The sequence below is a fragment of the Propithecus coquereli genome, unplaced genomic scaffold (genome assembly GCF_000956105.1).
Source record: "Propithecus coquereli isolate 6110/MARCELLA unplaced genomic scaffold, Pcoq_1.0 Scaffold5, whole genome shotgun sequence".
NCBI lineage: Eukaryota > Metazoa > Chordata > Mammalia > Primates > Indriidae > Propithecus > Propithecus coquereli.
This window is the reverse complement of record NW_012150840.1, coordinates 640,610-662,188: the sequence shown is the minus strand read 5'-3', so window position 1 is coordinate 662,188 and position 21,579 is coordinate 640,610. Positions and strand designations below refer to the sequence as shown.

The following is a 21,579-nucleotide window of genomic DNA, read 5'->3' as shown; positions in this document are numbered from 1 at the left end:
GTGTATCGACTGCTGTAAATCCCATACCTGCTGCCATTTATGACACAAATTTGGGCCGTGCAACATACAGAGATGCTACTTAGCCCCAAGAAATTTACAACCCACCTTATAACATATACACGTATTTAGATACAGATGATAGTGCTGGGGGTTTAACGGTGGCTTTTGTGGTTGTGGGAAACGGTAAGCCAAGATGAAGACACAAATCGTATGAAGAATTTAGTATTCAATCAGTTTATGTAGTACAGCGTGTGACCTCACAGTGCTATTGAGAATCTCAATATTCCTGTGAGATAGAGGTTTTCTCCTAACACTAGACGTATGTGACTTATTAAGGCATAATAACTTAATTGTAGCTTAAAGGACAAAATCTGGCATTGTGGGTCTCAAGCATTTGACAAACTCACAAACTGCCATTTTACCCATCATTTTGGAGAACAGTGAGAGAATACAGTTGTAAAGTCTCCCAATGGAGCTGCGCGGAAGCTTGGTTCAACCTCCTTGATTCAGAGAGGGGGAAGTTTTCTACTAGCAACAACCAGGTTTTCTCAATATCCCACTCCCTGTTGAAGTCAGTTGTCACTTACACTCTGAGACATGTCTGGCAGCTCACCTGTTCCAACATGTCCTTGGGCAGATCTTCTTGTTCATCCATTGTTAGAATTGCCCGTTTGATTTCATCATTGGATAATTTCAACCTGGAGAAAGAATATTTTATTTGGTGGTTAACAGTATTGGTTTGAGTACTAAACTTTAACACAAGATAATTCATTTTGCTACTTCAGCTGCTGACTTTCAAGTACTGTTTTTCTCAAAATCTCTCAGTGAAAGCTTATTTCTTGACAATACTGCACCTAAAAATAGGATTTTGAAACTGCTTTAACATTCTTTCAGGGCTTTGTAATGCTCTGCTGACACAGAGAACAAAGCTGCTATGTTCTATGGTTTAGTTTCCTTAAGCAAGGGATTGGAAGATTAGAAATAGGGGAAACACTCACACACAACTGTTTTCTTTTATATATAGTGTCCATGAATTGCAGGTGAGAGGACAGAACTAAATTTCTGACCTGTTTAATGTCAGGCATGTTTGAAGTTTGCTGTAAGGTAAAAAATGGATTGTGAGAAGTTTAGAAACTATACGTTATTGTTTAAAAGTTGAACAATTAATATAAGCCCTTCACAGTTGAGAGGTTTTTCACATATTTCATTTAATTCTCAAAATAACTGTAATGGTCATATTTTTTTTTAATAGATCAAAAAACTGAGGCTCAGAATGGCCAAGTGATCTGCCCATAGTCAAACACAAGAAATGACAGCAGCCACAAACCCAAGAGTTGATTGCTAATCCCAAACTCTTTTTACAAATATTGCTTATCTAGTTAATATTTCATGGGGAAGGATTTAAGCTAAAACACAAATCTGTTTTTTGTTTTTCTGTCTACCATTAACTTAAATGATTTACTAATTTAATTAGAAATTTGTGTCTTAAGTTAGAACAAAGTAAAGTGTTGACTATAAAATATTACATAAGTCATGAAATTAAAACACACTTGTAAAAATGGGTTTTTATTAGGTATAACAAGAGTTTTAACCAGGACAAAAAAATCTTAATCACAGTATTAGCTGTGACAATAGAATCATTTTTTTGTTCTATTTGTAAGCATTAGACCCACACTTATTTTTAAAATCGTACTTCCTTACAACCTACCACTAATGTTACATATTAACATCACTTGATTTGTTTTTTAGTCTATGCTATTCAATAAGAATCATATTTAGGACTGGAAGATAAAGACATAAACACACAAATATAGAGCAACATGTACACATGGCACATGCAACTTTTGAACGTAGGAGCTTTGGTATCAGACAGGTTGGGCCCCAGTCCTGGCTCTGACAATTCGTGGTCAATGTGACCGTAAAAACTTTTTATTAAGACTCGAGTTTCCTCAACTGTAAAATAGTAATAATAATAACTACATCCCCCCAAAATGGATTTTTTTGTGTTTATGTGTGCACATTTGAGGATTAAGTAAATTAATGCACCTAAAGTGCTCAGAATAGCTCCTGTCCATAGAAAGCGTTCAATAAACCACGTATACCCTACAGGAAAGAGTTTATATACCAGAAGAAAAAGTAGCAGTCCTTTCATAACCTTAATATTCACACACAGCTAAGAGATCATTAAACAGTGCTTAACAGGGTTACTGTGAACACTTCCCAAAGCACTCTCACACCCATTATTTCACCCGGGTTTCCTTTCTGTATATGACGCCCCCATCAGGCCTGGGAGTATTAAAAAGGAATTAGAAGATGTGGTCCTTATTTTAAAGGGGATTATAATCTTTGGGAGAATCAGATGATCGACTGAAACACATAAGACATGAAGGTATGTAAAGCACACGCTCACCCACGGTCTCGCAGACGGCTGTGAGGGCCGACCAGGTGGAAGCGTGGGCTCGAAGGCAGCAGGAAGAGCAAAGAACCTCCCGGGAAAGCTAGATGAGCCACACTCCACTGTGCACGCCTCTGCCTTGTCCTTTTCTTCAGATTTTGGACATGATTTTGTTAAAACCATCCACCCTGTTATTTAAACTGAATATTGTTTCATGTGCCAGTAAGACAGAGAAGGAAGAAATTTGGGAATCCTGTCGTACAAATACCATTGTCTTCTATTTCACATTCTCAAATCCAAATATAGCATTCTAGGCAAAGTGCCAGATTGTCCGTGTTAACAAATAAGATCTGTTCTATACACCTTGTCTGAGTCGTGGTACTGTCATAGCCCCTGTGTGGTGTATAGTGACCTTGGTCCTGGCAGACTTCTCCAGATGGTTTTAGTCATTCTTGGGACAATCACTGCCTAACAATCATAAACACGTTCGTTCGCCATAACATCACGATAGGAAATCCCCACACTTAAATAGACTAGTTTAGCTAAGTTGGCACGGATAAAGCACACAACGGGGAAAACACCGGATCACAGCATCAGGGTCTCAACCGCACAAGCCCTAGGTAGCCCAAGATTCCAGGACACTGAAAGGTGCGAGTCAATTTAAGAGCAAACACCATTGAGCGGCCATGCAGAGCCAAGGAACAGTAACAAGTGGGAAGGTTGAAACTGCAACTAATGAAAACCAACTGGCTGTGGAAACATCTATATCACGAAAAGAGCTCTGCTTATAAGAAAAAAATAAATTAGTTCTGTGTCCTTTTCACACCAAACTAGAGAAACCATTTTATGGCATAGTACTGAGTCCTTCTGTTTTGCATTTAAAAGAAAAGGAGTTGAAAATCAGAGCGAGAACAACACTTGGAGTATCAGATTTGCATTTCATTAGCTCCCCATATGGACTGCAGAGTTCTTGCTTTTGAAATTGTATATATTTATGCTTCTTAACCCCCAGAGGCTGTCTGGACTAAACACTAGCTCTAATTCACAACAATTTTGGTTTCTCTTAATGTGGCCCACAAAGAGACTTGAGACTTTAATGGATAGTACTTAAGAAAATCTACCTGTCAATGTAAAGCCATGCACGCGGCCTGCTGGATCAGACAAAGAAACTCTACCTTGGGGGAAAGGAGAAGGGTACCCGCCCTCGGGGACAGTTCTATAGGTTGCCGAGTTCTTAGTATCATCTGTCATCCACGGAATGAGTCTCTAATCTCTGTAATTTAAGGACCCTACCAATTCTAACCTTTTAATTGCTTTTAAAGCTTGGCAGTGTTCTGGTGTGCTGGAGGGTGGCAACTTTTGAGACATCCACTCCAACTTTCTTTACAAGGCAGGAAGCAAATCAGCCATCTTAAAACAGTATTTAACTCTACCTTTCTCTACTCAAATATTTCAACAATTTGCCAAGAGAATTGGAACATCCAGACGTAATTAAAATAAATTAGGGATGGATGGCTAGATCAGCCTTAGCTCTGCTTCAGTGGATTTAAGCCAAATCCCCCCACTTTAAAGTAGCTTTTTGTGGTTTACTACACCCAGGCTGCCATGTTTAGTGAGCATCTGGAAAAAAAGAATGGTAGAACACTTCATAAAACTGTGTCTTAGGTGGGTTCATTTTGTAATATAAATCTGTTTCCAAGTTTCTTTTTCTCTTCTTTTTTTGGAGGGAAGAGGTCTGTTTTAGGAAATAAAGCAGTGAATTTTAAATTGCTACATCATCCATATACATGTGTAGAAAAGTTGCTTACTCTGCTCAGGGCTTAAGGAACGAATTCTCACTTTAAGGTACATCATGTCCATTCCATATTCTTCTGAAGTTTGTGACAGGCACAGTCCCTGGTGCCCTGGAGCTCCCCATCCAAACTCATATCTTGCAGGCCTCACGCTGTAAACATCCCACTCACTCAGGCATGAGGTGAGCTGCATCTCCTCCCTACGTGGCCTCTTTCAAACTGCCTGGTTGGCTCCAGACAAAGCTGTGGCAGGTGCCCCCGACCAAAGGGCCCTCTAACATTTGAAGAATGTGAGAGAGAACTTTAAGGCATAACCAATACTGTGGACACAAGTGCTCATTATAATACAGCCCATGGAATACACCATAGGCTTTCATCATGGTGGACTACTTTCATCATGGTGTAAAGACTGCATTGCTGGTAAATAAATCACTCATCAACAAGATGAGTAACAGAGAGGTTCGCCAACCTTTGGGAACGAAATAAGCAGAAAAGAAGAATGACAGTAAGTATGGAAAAGTAGGAAATCTTGACATCATCTTTGAAACATTCCTATTTGTTGTCCTCAAGCACAAAATCAGTCTTCAAGTTCTACCGAGGGTTTCTTCATCTCTCTCAAGGCTGTCCCTCATTGGGTCTCACCTGGACAACAGAAAGACACTCCTATCTGATGGCTAGGAGTCCAGCTTTCGACCCCTTCCAACCTGTCCTGCAAACCCCTGAGAGACCAAACTCAAAACTTTATTTAAAAAAGCCACACACTGTTCTCCTTAACAAATCGCCCAGATTCCTGATCCCATGGATACATAAACAGGCATTGACCGACAGCTAGCACATGCAGGCACCCTGCCAGGGGCTTTACACGTACGAGGACGAATTCTCACAAGCCCACTGCAAGGCTACTACTTTCATGATCTCCATTTTATAGATGAAGAGGTTATGACTTGACCCTAGGCTGCCATTATAAAGGCACAACCAATACAATATAACTAGTATGAGTGAATCTCAGGCTCTCCTGCCTGGTTTCATTCAATCTAATCGGTAATTCCCTGCTGTGATCACAGGGCTGTCTTTATCAGCTATGCTTAGACCCCTCTTGTGTCCTTGCTGCTGCTGCTGCATGCATCCTTGAAACTAAGTTCCCCATCCCCTCTGTCCACGTAATCCATGTAATGGTTCTTGTATTTTGAGGCCCACTTTCTCTGGTAAACCCTGATGGTGCCCCTCTCTCACATGGCTGGGCTCCCTATGTCCTTCCAGCCAGACCAGTGTAAGCCCTGAATTGTTCACAGGTCTTCTCACGTGTGCCATTTTCCTTCTCCAATTAGCCATGAGCTTTCAATACCAGCAACACCATCTTAAGTTTTGTTATTTATTTTTTATTTTTTGAGATGGGGTCTTGCAACATTGCCCAGGCTGGTCTTGAACTCCTGGGCTCGAGCAATCCTCCTGCCTCAGTCTCTCGAAGTGTTGGGATTATAGGATTGTGCCAGCATGCCTAGCTATTAAGTTTTAGTATGTCCTATGGCACCCAGCCCAGTGCCAGGCAAATTAATGCTCCAAAGTGGTGACTGTCTAAGAAAAAAGTATCAAATACACTTTCATATATCTCTCCCCTCCTTTAAGCCCCTAGCTCCTTTTGTGCATAGTAATGAATTGCCAGTGAAAAAAGGAGAATGAAAGGTAAACTGCTGACTGGTTAAAAAACTAAATAAAATATAAATTGAAATTAAACCTGCTTAATTTCTTACACTTTTACCACAACCCATTTAAAATGTCAGTCTGCATATTCCTGAAGAAAGAATAAAACTGACCACTGAGCAGAAAAGGATGTGGTACTGAATCCTCTGTGGAAGAGAAGGTTTCAGAATCTGATCAATAAGGCCAAATACCATAAGCTCAACTGGGACTCAAAATCACTTTATTACACACAACACACTTTTTCATTGTGCTCACAGTAAAATAACATTTATTCATTAAATTGGATTTTAATAGATAATCTAACAGGTATGAGGTCAGTTCTTAAAACTGTCTCCTAAAGAGAGTTTAGACATATTAAAGTTCTAAGTCACCTTAGGCGCTGACACTTTTGAGGAAACGAGGGAATTACATCCCACAAATATGTAATAATTCAATAATGGGATGGGAAATTTGCCAGAAAGAGTTGTACCTTATCTATAACTAGTGTAATTACCTGGGTTGGCATTTAGTACTGAATAATCTGTCTACGAGGAACTAGGTCATGGTTTTTACTCAACAAGCATTTCAACACTACAGAAATTCAGAACGATAGCTCCCTTTGTCAAGGTGTTTTAAAGTGCTCATCTGGACTGCATGAACAGAAAATATAGGGCAAAAATCTAAGATTTAAAAAAAAATCCACAACTCTCCTCAAATCTTCAATTAATTTTGGTATCAAGAATATTATTTGTAAAAAGGTAAGGAAACACATTGTATATACTGTACAGTAGTTCCCCCTGTCCACAAGGGGTACATTCCAAGACCCCCAGTGGATGCTTGAAACCGTTGATAGTACTGAACCCTATTTATACAGTACTATGTTTTTTCCTATACATATTATACATACCTATGACGAAGTTTAATTTATAAATTAGGCGCAGTAAGAGATTAACAACAATAGTAAAAAAATAGAGCAATTGTAACAAAATACTGTAATAAAAGTTATGTGAATACAGGATCCCCCCCACCTCAAAATATCTTATCGTACTATACCACAGGTAACTGAAACCTTGGAAAGCAAAACCACAGATAAGCGGGAGTACCATAGAAGAAAAGTAAGTAGACCTTGAAATTATTTTCAGTGGTATCTTCCTAAGGCAGATAGATATTTTATCTAACCTGAGCATGTTTCATGGAGCAAAAGTCAGAATAAATACAGGGTTTGGCCATTTACATAGCTTTCAGCCAGAGGCAGAAATGAAATGCTAACAGGATGGTTCATATTAACTTACCAGTTGCATTAAAATTCAGGGATCTCACCAAGGTTCAATTTCTCTTTCACTAATAGAAACATTTGTTCCCTAAAGAAATATATATCTGGCTAAAAATCAAGATTCTACGGTGAAAATGAAGCAGGAGCTCTGTGTTAAAAGAAATTCTAAGACCAACTAAATGATAAGGACTACTACTCTCCCTCTTCTCTCCCTGAAAGAGAAGTCACCGCATACCAGCCTCAATGCAAATGCAACATTCCTTCCAGAATGCAACTTATCTTTAAAGCCCCAACATTCAAGATTCTTTACATCTTCATTCATCTCATAAGCATTAGGTGTCTTTGCCTAATGTGAAAGAACCTTTTAGAAAAAAGAAGAAACTAGATACAGAAAAGATTTAAAATTGAATGACCTGACAATACTGCCTGAAGCTGCAATCAGATTCCAGGCTCCCAAATTTCCATTTTTCTTTTCAAGTTCCAAGACTGTGATGGTTCACTAATTATGAGAAAGATTTCTGAACAGGGCTAAACTGAAAAAATTAGCATTTCACTGAGGTTTGAGATTTACATGTCCTTTTCGCCATAAAAATGCTCGAAAAGATCATGAAATCAGATAATTTTGAAATATAAAAAGGTGACGTTAGAAAGCAAAGTAAAACAAAGAATTTTCATCTTGGTCCTGATTCCGTGACAATGGTACTCAACCACCAACGTATCTCTAAGGCCAAGAAGTGTAAATAAAAGTCAAGTTCACTTTATAGGCCTTTTGGGAAGAAGAGATCGACTTAGGATGTTCTGTCTGTGGAAATTAAACTCTAAGAAAGTATGCATCCAGCTCTGATATATTCCACCAGGGAAAGTCAGCACCAAGAGTTCTCATTTTAACAGAAGGGAATCCAAAGAACTGTACCTCAGCAGGGTACAATTAAAACAAAATTACAAACATGTGGTTTTGAGCGACATACTAGAAATGCTGGTCCTACTAGAAATGTTTATTCAACATCAACAATACCTCGAGAGAAGGATGTTGCAATTCTGAGCTCTCCGACCATCAATCACCGAAAGCTCTTTGACTTTAAGTTTGGAACTCAGTGTGTCATCAATGGCATCTGCTTCTTTCTGTAAAGAGCACGAGAGACATCCATCAAAGTCCAGCAGTGACATTCAGACTTCATACGTACACTTTTCCTTTATATTCTCTGTTCACACACACACACATATACATACACTCTACACATACACACACAGGCGAAGCTGAGATGGGGAGGTGGGGAGTGCAGGGAGGTGGTGGAACTGAAACAAAGGCTACAACCTAGTTGGCAATGGGAAACAGTAAGAAAAGCTGACCACCCACGTTTGAAAAAGCATTATTTGGAAGAACAAAGTGCTTCTAAGTTGAAGATGCTAAGCGTGCATAATTATCAGCGAATGGTGCCCTCCTTTTGTCCCCTAAATTCCTATGGATTGTAGAGAGAAGAACTGTCACTATGAATCAAGCTCAGCTGAGGCTTGCCATCGCAGGTCTAGCCATTTGCAGGGCTCATTCACCCCAGAACCATTTGCATCCTGAGCACTCAAAAAAGCTAAACAATAAAAGCTCCCAAACGTCTTCTTGTGCAACAGGAAGCTCCCAAGTCCAGATGGTACCTTCCATTACCCTGGAGCCTGGTGGACAGTGGGGATGGGCAGTCCAAGGCATTAGTTTGGTTACCAGAATTAACAATAAAACACTATTTGCACATTCTGTTGCTACACAGAAATCCGTAAGCACTGATGGCCAGTTACAATTTATGCTGGAACGGGCATTAAACGATTATATATAAAATACTGTTTGAGTAAGCTGGGCATCAGAGGAATTGATTAATAATAAAAAGTTCAAAGTGAAACACAGCCTAACTTGATAAACAGCAAGTTTGATTTTATTAGCAGTCAAGATCAATTAAAAAGTATATTATGGCATTTTAAAAATGTAAGGAAACCAAAGAGCTCTAAAACTGTGTAACAGTTTAGGAAACAAAGGCAATATGAGATTTATAATATGAGGCACCATGTGATCAAATGTCACCTGTCTCTTGCTGTGCTGAAATTTCAGGCATACCTCTAGATACTCAGTTAAGAGTTGAAATCCAATGTGGAATTACCTGGGCATTGCATTATACTATCTAAAAAACAAAACAAAACAAAAAAACTGGATAACCAAGAAATTTCAAGCTGAGAGTGAGCCAAGGAGTCATATATTAAGCAAGGTTTAGGTAGTAGCTCACTTACCTGCTTGGAGTTATTGCTCACAAAGAAATCCTACAGCCATGGCAGAGGCATGGAAAAGGCAAATCAGATACATGCAGTTCAGAAATCACAGCAACAAATGAGGGCAAGTCAGAGCAGTCAAGGAAATCAGTGATGCAGTGTAAGAGATGACTTATGTCCCTAAGATCATCAACAAGAGTTGATAAAGATGAGAAAGTCTGGCGGAAGATACAAGTAAGAGCACGGTACGAAGCATTCGGGGTTGAAGAAGGTGACATTTGCGGTACACAGTTTTCAATGGTGGCAAATCAAAAAAGCACAGGGCTTAAAACACCCCAGGAAGACTCAAGCTGGGAAAGGAACAAATCTTCTTTGAGATGACCACTGGCTCCATTTACTCAATGTGATGATTTTTACTTGAAGTAGAGTATCAATCAATTCCATCAACTTGAGGAAACTATTCCCATTGTTATGTACTACCAGAAAAGCGTGTCACTTTGGTAGAAATAATCTCCTTTTTGTGTCATAAGGAAGGATTAAGGACAAGCTGAACAACCCCAGTCAGTAATATTAACCCTTAGTACCCCTGCAGGGTCCAAACGATGTCTGTAGGTGCTATAGGTAGGTATGAAGAAAAAAACCAGAACATGCAATTAAGAGACAACCAAAAGTTCAGGTGTGTGGTCCCTGGTGGCCCTGTCCCAACTGCCTCAGGGCTGTTCAAGCATGCAAGGTCAACGGCCTCTTCTGGAAACAGTCTTTAGAAAAGACTAGGAGTGGAAAAGGGAAAGAAGAAGAGGTAATTGGCACGTTATGAGAAAGTCACAGCTTTGGCTGCGTATTTTTGCAGTGCTGGAATGAATAAAACTTCAGTGTGCAAACACACCCGGCTTTTGGGCCAACAGCTTGCACAACCAGCATTTGCTCGGCAGATTCCTCAAGGTCTCGTTGGTCTCGGCAGCACTGCCAAGGTCAGTTTCACACGGATAAGCTGTCTCATGTAATTCTTATAGTGGGAGACAGAATGTGTCTTCCCCTTGCTCTGCCCATACACGGAGGGGTTGCTTTTTTAGAATGGTCTTTAAAAAATAAATTGATAACTAAAAGAAAACTTTCTGTCCCTCTGATATCCTTGTTTTCTTTTGTCCCTATAACAACTGTCAATTTTTCTACTCCGAAGCTCCTTAGGACTCTTGCTGTAAAACAGTTTCCTTTCAAGGGCAGAAAAGACCACAGTGAAATGAACTCCATGAGGTCATCTTAACCTATTTTTTTCTCTTAAAGAGAAAGTTGCTAGTTAAATTTAGATCCTGCTCTCACTGTCTGGCCTTCAAAGATGAAACTTTTATGAAGTTCTCCGGCAACTCATTCTACATTTTAAGTTCCCCTGTCAGGAAATTAAGACTTCTGACCTCTAGTGTAGAGAGCTACGGATTCAGGCAATTGCCATTTCCTGGGTGTGAGGCTTGGGGCTCAGTCTCCATCTGAGAGACTGAGTAAAATGGGCTAACAATTGAATAATTATTGTGAGGATTAAATGTGACAACGAATGTAAATGAATGTAAAGCATTTTGACAGTACCTGACACATGTTCGTCAGCTCCGTCCTTGGAAGCTACAATAATACAGTTATTTTATCTTTCAAGCTGATGCTCAAGTCCAGTATTCATTCCCCTTTTGCTCTGCTTTCAGTGGAGCCAGAGAACCGCTGGGCAAGAGCTCCCACTTGTAACCAGCAGAAGCATAAGTGTAACAGTTAATAACTAAATAAGTATCTTATCTTTCCAGAGGTGGGATGAAGACTGTCAAGCAAGAGTTTGGTTAATTGTTGGTGTAAAGATTCCACTTCTTTAAAGGTCTGTTGATTGACACATTATAAATAAAATCTCAAAGCTTATGAGTTTCATTGAATGGAGTATGTTAGAAAAAACGATTCTTCCAGCCTATTTCAAGTAAGTTAACATTCTTTTTGAAACCTTAATTTACTCAAAAATAAGAGAGAAATAACAAAAGATTCTTATCAGATTGGATCAAATACTATAGAATCACCTATCACCTGCATGTGGTTCCACCTAACAGGAGGTTTGATTTTTCCCAAATGATTTTTGGTATAGGGCTTGAAATAGAAAGTCGGGACTTGCATTTTCGGGAAGCAGTGCTGATACATTGCTATGGATAGGGTGCCACAATGAAACAATAACTCAACACTTCATAGATTTGATAACCCTTACATGAATGGTTCTTAATCTTTGTGAGGTTGACATATCTTTGTAAATCTGATAAAAGGTAGGGATTTCTCTTCAGAAAAATCCATATACTATATTTATATAAAACCCTGTATTTGACTAACTCTTACCCTGGAGCCTAGTTATAGAACTTATACTTTGGTCCTAAGAAAACCACTATTTACAATTCTCTCTTCAGCCTTCATGTGGCATGGTTAAGGACCAAAATTATTGAAATAAATATCCTAAATCATCTAATTTTCAATGTGAAAATAACCATCTAATTTTCAATAGGGAAATTAGATGTACAGAATAATGAAAAATATAAAAAGAATAGAAAAGGAAAAGTCTTTGACCATTTATAAAAAATTGGGAGATATCAATGGATGTTCTAAATGGAACCCCCAAAATGTCTTATATATTACATATTAGCAGGGAAGTTGGACTCTGGAGCAGAGAGGCTTTGAAAAATTATACAAAATGCTGATAATAGGATCCTGAAAGAAGGGCTGTCCTTAGGCAAAGCCCAGGAGGAAGGAAGAGATAGTGAGCTGTTAATTTGTGGCTATAGAGATATGACTTCCTTTAGGTAAATGTAGTACCTTTAGTTCATTTCTCTTCTATTCAACTGCATGGATAGGGAGAAATAAATTTATAGCATCTCAGGATAAAAATTTCTCATAAAATGGAGATGAATATTATTTGATTGTATCTGAAATAGTACTACTATGCAATGGGCTAATTGTATCTGAAGTAGTACTACTATGCAATGTGCTAATTGTATCTGAAATAGTACTAGTATGCAAATGTGCTGCATTATGTATTAAAATAAATCTTTTGTGGCTGCCCTGGAATCATGTATAATGTAGTTTCAATGAGAAAAAGAGGCCCTGGGAGTCAAGCAATTGACTTTCAAATGAACTTTTGGAATGTGAGTAGGGGAATAAATGCATGCTATTAAGTTCTATTTCATGTGGCACATAAGCTTACATAATCAGCTCTGCACACCTTTGATATTTGCACTGCAAAAAAAATTCTGAATAGGAGTGGTCTTGTTCTTAAAACCGGAGTTAAAAGAAAATCCTACACAAAGTCTGACATTCATAATGAAAAAAAACCATGGAGTAAAAGCAAAGTAAAACTGAGGATTATGCTACTTTGTAGTCACTAAATACACACTAAGCCATATTTTTATTACCTATAAAATAGGAATAATATCTACTTCATAGAGTTGGGGGTGAGCATTAAATAAAAAAAAAAAGTATAAGAGCTCCTTGCGAACTAAATCTTAGAGCTGAAGAGTTTGGAACTGTGTATATTATACTCAGCACCAGGAATGTAATGAACACTTAACACTGATTATCATCTTTTAGTCCATATTATGGTTATTTATAAATTTTTCTCCTGTGTTTATACCATAAGTTACCTTGTGGGCCTGTGCAAAAGTTTAAAACATTTGCATCCTTCGAAGTACTTCATATACAAAGCAGACACTATAAATATCTGTTCTGATTTTAATGATATGATATTTCTCAAATCAACCAGACATAGTTTATGTGTTTATAAGTGCACAAGTATAGACGTATGTATGTAAGTATGTGTATCTATATGTGTGTGTGAAGTAGGTATGTATATATCCCCTAAGAGTCATTCTTTAGTATTCACCTAAATTATACTGATCTGAAATTACTGAGATTTTTTTCAGAATCTTACTCTTTCAAAAATTAGCTTTTGTTTCTCCCCACCCTCAGTCCACCTTCTCTTAGTTTTTAGCATTTCTTTTCTGAGACATTTTTTCTTGGGAACCAAGCCAAGTTGCATGAAATTGACAAGGGCTTCATAATTCTGGAGGGAGGAAAGAGGGGGGCACCATGAAAAAAAAAGGTTCCTAGTGTTCGCTTGGGAGCAGAAAAGAGAGCAGTTCAGGTGAATCATATAATGCATTGTCAAGACTGAGGTCTTTGAGGTTTCCATTGGTCATGAGATGACAGGCATCCCGTGCCCTTTATTCTGCCCCACATAACCCAATTAGAATGTCCACATCTTTGGATTTTCTTTCTGTCAACATTCAGTAAATTTGATAAAATGGCTCAAATTGTCCTCATTTAGAAAATATATTATGGTATAAAAATTCTCATCTCAGGTTTTTGCACCAGAAGGAAAATACACTTGAATTACTCAAGTTGAACAGGTATGTTGAAATTTTTCTCCATAAAGTGCCATTGAAAATATAGTCACAACTGATTCTACTTACTTTCTACTTAGTGTTAAGTACAACCGAAATGTTCTGGTCTCTCCTGACTGGAATGCCTACTGATTACTTAAACAGTGTTGGTTGCTAGGAGGCAATTACCCAATCGCTAGGCTTCCTGCAATCTTGTCTCCCAGAGCTCTTGAGAACTGTCCACATATTTGTCCCAGAGCATCTTGGCAGCATCCTTCTGCACCTTCTGCCGAAAGCCAGTTAATTATGAGTCTTGTAAACTTAAGTCTTTCAACCACCTGCCTTTATAATAAATGCAACTCACATGCTTGGACTTGAATAGCATCATTTGGCGTAACTGATGCTTTCCCTTCCTTTAATTTACTTCTCTAAGCTCCCAAACCTTCATCTTAGGCAACCAGCATTAGCAACTGAAACTGAAGTGCGAAAGTAATGGGATGTGTACCCAGGTCAGAAGATTATTATCTGAATTGCCAGGGAACTTGCTAAGAATGTCCCATGACTCATCTCGAGGCCCAGGGGACACCATCCTGGGATAGCAGAGAGAGAGAAAAGGCAGGTTGCAGCCATTCGGGAATGAGTCTGGTCAGAGCACATGCCATGTGAGGACTTTAAATACACCCTTTGTTTGTCCATTGAAAGATAAGGTATCTAACTCTCTATTGGACAATGCCGTATCTTCTTTTCTTCATTTTCCTTTATTTGGTCTGTACAACACTGCACAAGTTTCACTTCTTACTTATGGTGAGTGGGCGCCCAGCTGAGGGGTCCTGTTTTAAGGGTTCATGTCACGATGGCAGGCAATCACCTCTATTTTCGTACTTTATTAAACTAGCGTAAAGGCACTGCAGTTGGGTGCAGTGATTCATGCTTATAATTCTAGCACTTTGCGAGGCTGAGGTGGGAGGACTGCTTGAGCCCAGGAGTTCGAGGCTTCAGTGAGCTACGATCATGCTCCAGCCTGGGTGACAGAGAGATCCTGTCTCCAAAAAAAAAAAAAAATTCTGTAGAGAAACTTTCCCTCTCTTAGAGTGAAATATTCTGGTGAAATATTACCCTCACCCCCTATTTCAGACACATCAAAGACCATTTTGGAAAAAAAAATTAGCTTTCATTTCTCCCCACCCTCAGTCCACCTTCTCTTAGTTTTTAGCATTTCTTTTCTGAGACATTTTTTCTTGGGAACCAAGCCAAGTGAGCCAACTAGGAAGTCTGCTGCTTGTTTGAGGATGCTCCACCCTGGACATGATTCATCTGGAAGGTAAGGGCCTCTCAGTAAAGCCCAGAAAAAGCCCCTGTAAGATGCTCAGCATTTGTGTATTCCTGTTTAAGATGCACTCTGCTTTCTTCATCATTCCTCTTCAGTCATCCTCAAGAATCTTTCTTCTCACACTCCTGGACTCAATCCTTCCCTTTCCGGGAATCCTACTCTGAGTGTTCTTTGTTCTGACACTCTCCATACCTGCCACCTTGCTGCGATCTCTTCTGGTCCAACCTTAAGAGACTCTACCAAGATGCCCTCTTGAGGAGCAAGAGGAACCACACAGATGTGACCAGGGCTCACATAGTGATGCTCACTACGTGGACAGCCAGCAAGCACCGAGCACATGTTCTCGCTACAATTATGGTATAGCTTTGCTCACTCTTCAGTAGCTTCTCTTTGTCTCATTGCCACCTCCGCACTCGCTCAGCCTTCACAGTCTAATTCTGAGTCTGCTATGTTTATGACATATAGTTAAAACTTCCCTCTAGATTCTGTTGAGCTGCCAAGTTATAGCCATTTACCAACCCCATACTTCTAAGTGTTCTATCTATTTCAAAAAGCATTCTGCTCGGCTGGGCGCAGTGGCTCACGCCTGTAATCCTAGCTCTCTGGGAGGCCAAGGCGGGAGGATTGTTTGAGCTCAGGAGTTCGAAACCAGCCTGAGCAAGGGCAAGACCCCGTCTCTACTGAAAATAGAAAGAAATTAATCAGACAACTAAAAATATAAAGAAAAAATTAGCCGGGCATGGTGGCGCATGTCTGTAGTCCCAGCTACTCGGGAGGCTGAGGCAGGAAGATCGCTTGAGCCCAGGAGTTTGAGGTTGCTGTGAGCTAGGCTGATGCCACGGCACTCACTCTAGCCAGGCAAAAGAGTGACACTCTGTAAAAAAAAAAAAAAAAAAAAAGCATTCTGCTCTGACAGTAACCATTTGATATATATTTTTTAAAGATCAGAGAAACCAAAATGGCTTCATAAACAAACACTGAGAGGTGACAATATAAGTTATCTAACTCTCCTACTAATATTTTCTCCTGGTGACCCATTTTGACTAAACACAAGTGATAATAACATACAGAACTCTTTATATCAACAGAAACAAGGTCTTGGACACATACTAGGGTATGAAGCTCCTTAACAAGGCGCTTACATACTTTCAACTGTTCACACACAACTGAAAAACGCCTGGACATACATGTGGACATGCACATGATGCTGCTTTGCAGGAACACAATACGGTAGACCAAATAGCCTAGAACTAAGATGCTTATGAGATCACGATCATAGTGATGGACCAGGGATCATGCACAACACATGATTTTTTTTTTTTTTTTTTTTAACTTTTTTGGCATCTAGAGAGCATATGCGGTTACCTGCTGTCTTTGGTAGGCAGAGAAAGTCCTTTCCAGGTCTTCAAGATCTAGAATTTTGAAGACTTTTGAATCATCAATTTTGGTCCACACTGTTCCTTCCAGTTTGTTCTAGAAACACCAAGTTAATAAGTGCTATGGTTTATGTTATATACAAAAAGAACAGGCATTGCTATTCTTAAAAACTACTGCTATTCCAAATTTTTCAGTCTATCAGACACCAAAAGTGAGCTGGTTGCAAACAATGTGTCATTTATTTCAGAAGCTTTATCATTTAAGTATCAGAGCTAGGCCGGGTGCGGTGGCTCACGCCTGTAATCCTAGCACTCTGGGAGGCCGAGGCGGGCGGATCGTTTGAGCTCAGGAGTTCGAGACCAGCCTGAGCAAGGGCGAGACCCCGTCTCTACTGAAAATAGAAAGAAATTAATTGGACAACTAAAAATATATAGAAAAAATTAGCCGGGCATGGTGGCGCATGCCTGTAGTCCCAGCTACTTGGGAGGCTGAGGCAGATGGATCCCTTGAGCCCAGGTGTTTGAGGTTGCTGTGAGCTAGGCTGACGCCACGGCACTCATTCTAGCCCGGGCAACAACAGCGAGACTCTGTCTCAAAATAAATAAAAAAATAAGTAAATAAATAAATAAATATCAGAGCTAGTGAGAACCTTCAGTTCACACTAGAAAATGAAATGATTTAATAGCCAGTGCTGTTTTCCCCTTCAGTGACAGCACAATGAGCTGCTAATGCTATCCATTAGAGGGAAAGTTGGAACAAATGGCTTACCTCAGGCAGCTTAGACCAGTTGAAGGATTTCAGGGCATTTGTGGGCTGAGGAATGTTCTTCTTCTTGAGTGCCAGACCAATTGGAGCACCAGGAGGTGGCATGAGTCCCCCTAAGGGAGGAGGCCCTGGGGGAGGAGGAGGGCCCCCTGGGGGCAGGGGAGGTGGAGGAGGAGGAGGGAGCATCCCACCTGTGAGAGGTGGGGGTGGAAGAAGAGACCCAGGCACAGAGGAAGGAAAGGGCCCCCCTGGGGCTCCAGGCGAGGGTCCACCTGGGATTGAAGCACAGACGGCCCTCTGAAAAGATAAAAATAGGAAAAGAAAAGATCAACAGCAGAAGTAAATTCATTGATGATTTTGAGAGTCTATAACTTTACCTAAAATTTCTATTATAGAGAAATTCACATTTCTGAGAACATGGGGTTAAAGCAGTGGTCCCCAACCATTCGGGCACCAGGACTGCTTTCATGGAAGACAATTTTTCCACTGTGAGGGTTTGGGGCAGCAGAGCTCTGGAGCCTGGTCCCTAATAGCCTGCGGTCCCTAACACGCCCTAATAGGCCATGGTACCAGTCCATGGCCCAAGGGTTGGGGCCACGGGGCTAAAGGATTGGTTAAGTCAAATGGACTTTTTAGGGCCTTTGTGGACTCTATTGGGTCACCATTTTGTATGCAACATTCAAGTGCTTCTCTGCATTTCTCTCATTTCTTGCACCATCCTACAGTCTGGTTTTCATGAAACCAGTTTTCATTTTAAGAAGCTAATGTGATTTCCTTTGCTCTTGGTGGAAGATTTGTACAGCATTTAAAAACGCACATCCCAAACCTCTGCTGCCTGACCTACGCAATAGCAGAGGGAACGCGTCTCCTAACTGTTGTGATCAATCCTGAGCTGTTTCAGATTTTGTTCCTCCAGTCAGAAGTTGTCTACTTAAGGGAGAGGGGCTCCAGGGTCAGGGAGGCCTTGGCAGCTGCCCACGAGCCGAGCGGAAGACCCACCCTGCTGAGCTCCTGGAGCTGTGCCGTGAGGTCCGCCACCTGCTGCTTGACTTGCTTGTGCTCTGTGGTCTCCTTTTCAAGTTTCTCTTTCATTTTATTTAAGGTCTGCATCATCTCTTCTTTCTCTTGGGTCTTGGCATCACATTCTCGCTCTTTCTTTTCCAATTTCTGTTGTAGCTCATTGTGCTCTACACATGAAAACAATTGCATATGAAAACAGGAGGTTCTTCAAAGCTGAAGCATTTTCTCTAAAAAGAAAACTGAGGATGATGGCAGAGCTTATGAGGCTCTTTATTAGGTAAATATTATTCCTCTTCCCCATCAAAGGGAGCCACTGGAGGGCTAAACGATGCTTGTGCTTGGAGGAGGCTTCAGATGAACAACTTTATTAACTACATTTTGTAAAAGACTGAAGAAGAGACTCTACAGTCACTGTCCTAAAAATGAAACAAAAGTTTGAGCAACTACTCATGAGGGAGAATGGTGCCTGTCTGGCAGTTAATCTAGAATCTTGTCATTAAAATGGCCCTTCAACAACACTAGAGAAAATGAATATTAAAATGGCTTCTTTTCCACAAATTAGAAATGAGACCAAGAGAAGTCCAGCCTTCATGAGCTCAGTTTGCCAGCTCGTGTCCAACTAGAAGAGAGGGAGGGAGGATTTCACCTGTGAGGAAGAGCTGCTGCCAGACCAGGGTTTGTCCTAACATGAAGTCATCTCCCCCATCTCCCCCTCAGAAGGCTACTTGAACTATTTTATGCTTCTGGCAAACAATTAGTAAGACTTGTGAGAGCAAATGTTATCATCTCAGTATTAAATATCTTAAGGGCAGTCATGTTGGCTGAGCATGAGAATCACAGTAATATGGGGAGAAAAATATGAGTTCTCAGCTATGGTTTTACTGACTTCCCCAATCCTGCTATAAAGACACAGAGTATTGCCAATGAATATAAGCTTGCTGACAGGCGTAATGAGCTTTGGACAAGAGAACTAATGCAGTTTAGGCTGCAGATTTTTATTTCAATTATGTGGCCTCAATTCCTATTCTTTTTATATCAATAAATCCACTAGAGAGATAATCCACTGGGGCAGAGCTATATAGAGCTGGTCTTTATTTCCAAATTTGATAACACATTTAAATTCATTTTCTCCATCTCTCACCTTCCCTGTCCTGAGTTCCCCTAAATCAGAGTAGTCAAGCCACTAAAGTCCTTGGATTTTACCAGCCTTGGAATTAAGATAAACATCAACCCACTTCCTACCACACTTTGTAGTTGCTTCCCTGACTTCTTCAGATATACATCTGGAAATAACCTCACTGTATCCCATTTTCCTTCTTTTATCTCCACGTCTTCCTCTTTGCCAAATATAAGACTAGGAACTTGCTTTCCTCTCACAGGTTGTTAGCCTTTGACAAATCTGCCTGTGCCTCTAAATCACTTGAGAAGTTTTAACATTTCATTTTTACCTCCAAGACCCTATTGCAAGGAGTCTGCTCTGTAGCTCAGGGGCGGGACTTGGGAATCTGTGTTTTCAAATGCTCCTTAGATGATCCTGATGTGATGCCAGGTTTGGGAAGCTGCAGCCTAAAGAACTCTCTCCATAAATGACATCCATTTTTATCTACAATCTCTCCTCTTTCACACTCTACCTATGGCTTCACTTCAAACCATCCTGTCTCTGCCACAGCCCTTGGAGATTCTCTTTGCACTACCTCAGCCACCTAAATCCTGTAACAGTTGCTGTCATTTATTGTGCAACTCGTATGTGCCAGACACTATGCTAACATTCCTTTATTTGTTTTGTCATCTAGTTTTCAACAACGCTGTGAGTTAGCTTTAATCCTCAGGTTGCAGAGGAGGAGACTGGGGGAGAAGTGAGGACATGACTTAGCCCACCCACACAGTGAATAGGGGCAGAGTTGAGGCTCAGACCCAGAGCCCAGCACAGCCCCTGACAGATACAGGCATTCAATACATAGTCACCGGATGAATGAATGAGTGACTCCAAAGCTCACGTCCTAAGTACTCTCCTCAACTTGCACACTCAAGTCTCCATGCTCTACAGTGTATTCCTAAAATGTCTACTTGTTGACCATTTTCTCTTTGGTTTAATCTCTCTTTACTCTAAGTTTTAGTCAATGTTTCTATTCTTTCTATAGCAGTTTCTGGAAAATTTATTTTTAAAAATGTATATGCAACATTACTTATTTGAGAGCAATCTCCTTATGAGGAACTTGTAACATAACACTTCTTCACATTAGGTATTTTCCATTATCAATGGTAGCCTTGCTTTTCTGCTCAGAGGACAAAAGGGATGACAGAAAAGGAAATGCTTAGGCATTTCTTAGATTCTCTTTTCAGCACATTAAATATCGGGGTGAGTGCCACTGTATTTCACTGGCTGTGAATGAATAACTTGGACAAGGAAAAGGAAGTCAGTTAGCCAGCATGATGAGAGCGTAGTGGCCGGGAGTATAATTGTTTTTACAAAGGGGCCAATTTGAGTTTGCTAATATTTTGAAGAAGGGAAGAAAGTCATATACTTTTCTGTATGTGGTTGGCACAGTGATGGACACAAATGTCTCACCTGTCATTTGACACTGAATAATAATATCAAGGACATATTCAAACGCTCGTTAATAGCTGGCCTGTTAATGTTTCATAATACATATCTCTGCAATGGTCACTGATTTTCTGCATGATTTCTCTTTTTATAACTGGTACAAAATTAAGGTCATGGAGAGAATTGGGCTGCTGAAACCAAGTGGCCTGTTCTTCTCTTTTAAAATTTTGGGTAATCTTGAGTGCCACTTATTATATTTCTTAAGCCCCAGTATGATTTTAAGAGCCATTATGTAGTAGAGGAAGGGTTTGGATGATTAGTGGTTAACAAAATTTGAATTAATGAATACTGGACAGTATATGCTCTTTTCAAAAAATGTACATGACTATAATAAAAGGATAAAATATTTGGCAATGAGCATGACAACTAAAATAGCTGGATTCAAAAAAAGCCCGTGCAAAATTCCCTTAAGACATGGAAAAAGAAAGGCTGTTTGCACTAAAGTCAACAAGAAACATCAATGCAAATTTCCAAAATATATAGGAAGCAGGGTTACCCAATAACCAAAAATATGGCCTCTTCTCTCATCAGGGCCTCATCATTTACCTTTTCTCATTTTTTCTGCTTGTTCTTTCCACTGCTTAACTTCATTTTCATTAACCAACCTGTATGAAAGTTAAAAGAGCATTTATTACAAAAAACATAAAAGGTCCACTGCTAACTGCATTCTCCCTATGTACAAAAATAGTCTACTGCAGAGAAA

General features: G+C 39.9%; 1 protein-coding gene across 1 annotated transcript in view; it reads right to left on the bottom strand.

The window, feature by feature from the left end:
* DAAM1 (dishevelled associated activator of morphogenesis 1) overlaps positions 1–21,579 on the bottom strand; it is a 175,077-nt gene that overhangs the window by 21,183 nt on the left and 132,315 nt on the right. Inside the window, exons 12-17 of the mRNA XM_012656261.1 lie at positions 21,423–21,481; positions 18,251–18,438; positions 17,255–17,548; positions 16,475–16,582; positions 8,157–8,263; positions 614–698 (exon numbers count right to left, since the gene is read on the bottom strand). Coding sequence (XP_012511715.1) covers positions 614–698; positions 8,157–8,263; positions 16,475–16,582; positions 17,255–17,548; positions 18,251–18,438; positions 21,423–21,481 — 841 coding nt within the window. The remainder of the gene's footprint in view (positions 1–613; positions 699–8,156; positions 8,264–16,474; positions 16,583–17,254; positions 17,549–18,250; positions 18,439–21,422; positions 21,482–21,579) is intronic.